Consider the following 2,626-nt stretch of genomic DNA (forward strand, 5'->3'; position numbering starts at 1 on the left):
AATAATAATAATACTCAGACTTGTGGCCGGGTGCGGTGGCTCATGCCTGTAATCCTGGCTAACACGGTGAAACCCCATTTCTACTGAAAAATACAAAGAAAAGTTAGCCTGGCGTGGCGGCGGGCGCCTGTAGTCCCAGCTACTTGGGAGGCTGACAAGAGGCTGAGGCAGGAGAATGGCGTGAACCTGGAAGGCGGAGCTTGCAGTGAGCCAAGATCGTGCCACTGCGCTCCAGCCTGGGGACAGAGCGAGAATCCGTCTCAAAAAAACAACAACAAAACTCAGACTTGTGATAAGCCCAGCCTCCCGCAGCGTGGACATCGTCCCATCTCACACATGGCAGACCCAGGTGCTCCGGGTTTCCGCCCTCCAGGCACAGGCTGACATCCTTGTTTCTGGATGTCAGACCCTCCCTGGGCTCACCCTCCTAGCTCAGCTCCTCCCTCTGGGCGTCAGGCCTTACAGCCGGCCTGGGCCTCCTTGTATCAGGAACGCACCTGAGCCTCTTCCACTTGTCTTCTCAGCTTGATGCTTTTAAACCTGGAATCTTTCAACAATCTCACTCGTGTTTGTGCTGGGAATGAGGCCAGGCCCAGCCTGACACCTATCTCAAGGCCAGAGCAGTCCCAGCACTACATACATGCCAGTTCTAGGTAAGCGCTTTTTTGGGTTGGTTGGCTGATTTTTGTTTTAAATTACTGCTACTTTTTAGGAAGATGCTAATAGAATGGAAGAAAAAAACCAACATTTTATACACGGCGCGATACATTTAGGTCACGGCAACCAAACTGATCAAACTACACTTCAAAACATGCTTCACTGTGAACCTGCAGCTTGTAACAGGAACGCACCGGAGCCTACCTTGGATCCATGCAGATACTGGGGTTGTGCATTCGGCTGCTTATCTCTTTGAAATTCCTGAGAAAATGGTAATACTGTCCGAACAAACCTAAACAAGAAAGAAAAAGAAACCAAATTTAACAATAGTTCTTTAAAATTCAGAAGTCCTCCATAATCCGTCTACTAAATCTTCCTCCCAGTCAACTGATACAGTCATCAAATAGGAAAATTCTAGTGAATCGAAAACCATAGAACGAAGGAGATATCAAGACTCAAACATGATACATGCACCCAAGGCTCAGGAGCCACAGCAGGAACACCTGGGGCTGGGTCTGAGGTACCAGAGCCACCATGAGCCCAGTGCAAACCTCAGGTAGCTCGTGGGCTCTGCTGCATCTCCAGACATGGCGAGGATGGCGGGGCAGCCGCCTGCGACGAGAACAGTGACGCCTCAGTGGTTCAGATCACAAGTTACACACCAGCAGGGAACGACAGGGACACTTAGGGATTTGTATCCCACGCGATTAGTCAAGAGATTGTGTCTTGATAATGGATTAGGGGCCACTTAAAATCACATGTGTCCATCTTCAAGCAGAAACATCAAACTCAGCAAAGGCTTTCAATCGGAAGGGTTCATTCAAACACATACAACTTTTGCAAAGAAGAAAGAAAAATTTGTGCATTTGCTGTATGTAATTCCAAGCACTTGATTAACTCATATTCCACTTCAGGATATGGAAACAGATGTAAGTGTGAAAATATTGCTGTCACACAGAATGTGTGCATCCGAGAGGACGTGCTGGGCAGAGCAGCAGCTGCCAGGCCCCCTGACCACCTTCCGCGGCACTGCTGGGTGTGCCTTTCCAAACGGATCCTAAATCCCTGTGCCGTCAGTATGCCAACATCCCTGGGTGCCACAGTCCTCAGTGCTTGGCGTGCATTATCTGTCTGCATGTCTCTGTGCACCTGCATCTGCGTGAGTCCATGCATGGAGATGTTATCTGCATGTGTCTGCAAGAGGATGTGTGCATGTGTGTGTGTGTGTCCCTGCGCCTGTGTTCTTACACCCGTTCCAGGAAGTACATTCCATCAGGAGGCGCCACGGTCAGGGTGATGCTCAGAAGAGGGTACCCCATTTCCCAGAGATTCCTGGGCACTGCTCACACCCTTGACAGCAGCACACCTGCAAAACCACAGCACACCCGTCAGCCTCTGTCCACCTCCGATGGTGACACACCCATAAAGCCACGGCACACCTGTTAGCCTCCATCCACCTCCGATGGTGACGGGGGGTGTGCAGGAGAGGACAGCAAATAGAAAATCAGAATACAAATCCATGCAGGAAGCCCAGCGCCAGGACATGATGCCACTTACGTTACAGCAGGCTTTTCTTTTTTCTTTTTTTTTCCTGAGATGGAGTTTCGCTCTTGATGCCCAGGTTGAAGTGCAGTGGTGTGATCTCGGCTCACCACAACCTCTGCCTTCCAGATTCAAGCGATTCTCCTGCCTCAGCCTCCCTAGTAGCTGGGATTACCAGCATGTGCCATCACCACACTTGGCAAATTTTGTATTTTTAGTAGAGACAGGGTTTCTCCATTTTGGTCAGGCTGGTCTTGAACTCCTGACCTCAGGTGATCCAACCACCTCGGCCTCCCAAAGTGCTGGGATTACAGGCGTGAGCCACTGCCCCTGGCCTACAGGAGGCTTTTCTACGTCTGCTTAGAACACAATGTTTTCTCTGCTTAGAATGTTTGAAATGATGGTTAGATGTAGAAAGCAGGCCTTA

The 2,626-nt window shown here is 49.9% G+C and overlaps 1 protein-coding gene across 1 annotated transcript in view; it reads right to left on the reverse strand.

Moving 5' to 3' along the window:
- Positions 1–2,626, reverse strand: part of CYFIP1 (cytoplasmic FMR1 interacting protein 1) — a 96,695-nt gene that overhangs the window by 23,170 nt on the left and 70,899 nt on the right. Inside the window, 1 exon segment of the mRNA XM_011942882.1 lies at positions 862–949. Within this exon segment, the coding sequence (XP_011798272.1) occupies positions 862–949 (88 nt within the window).

Source organism: Colobus angolensis, unplaced genomic scaffold (assembly GCF_000951035.1).
Source record: "Colobus angolensis palliatus isolate OR3802 unplaced genomic scaffold, Cang.pa_1.0 Scaffold211, whole genome shotgun sequence".
Taxonomy (NCBI): Eukaryota; Metazoa; Chordata; class Mammalia; order Primates; family Cercopithecidae; genus Colobus; species Colobus angolensis.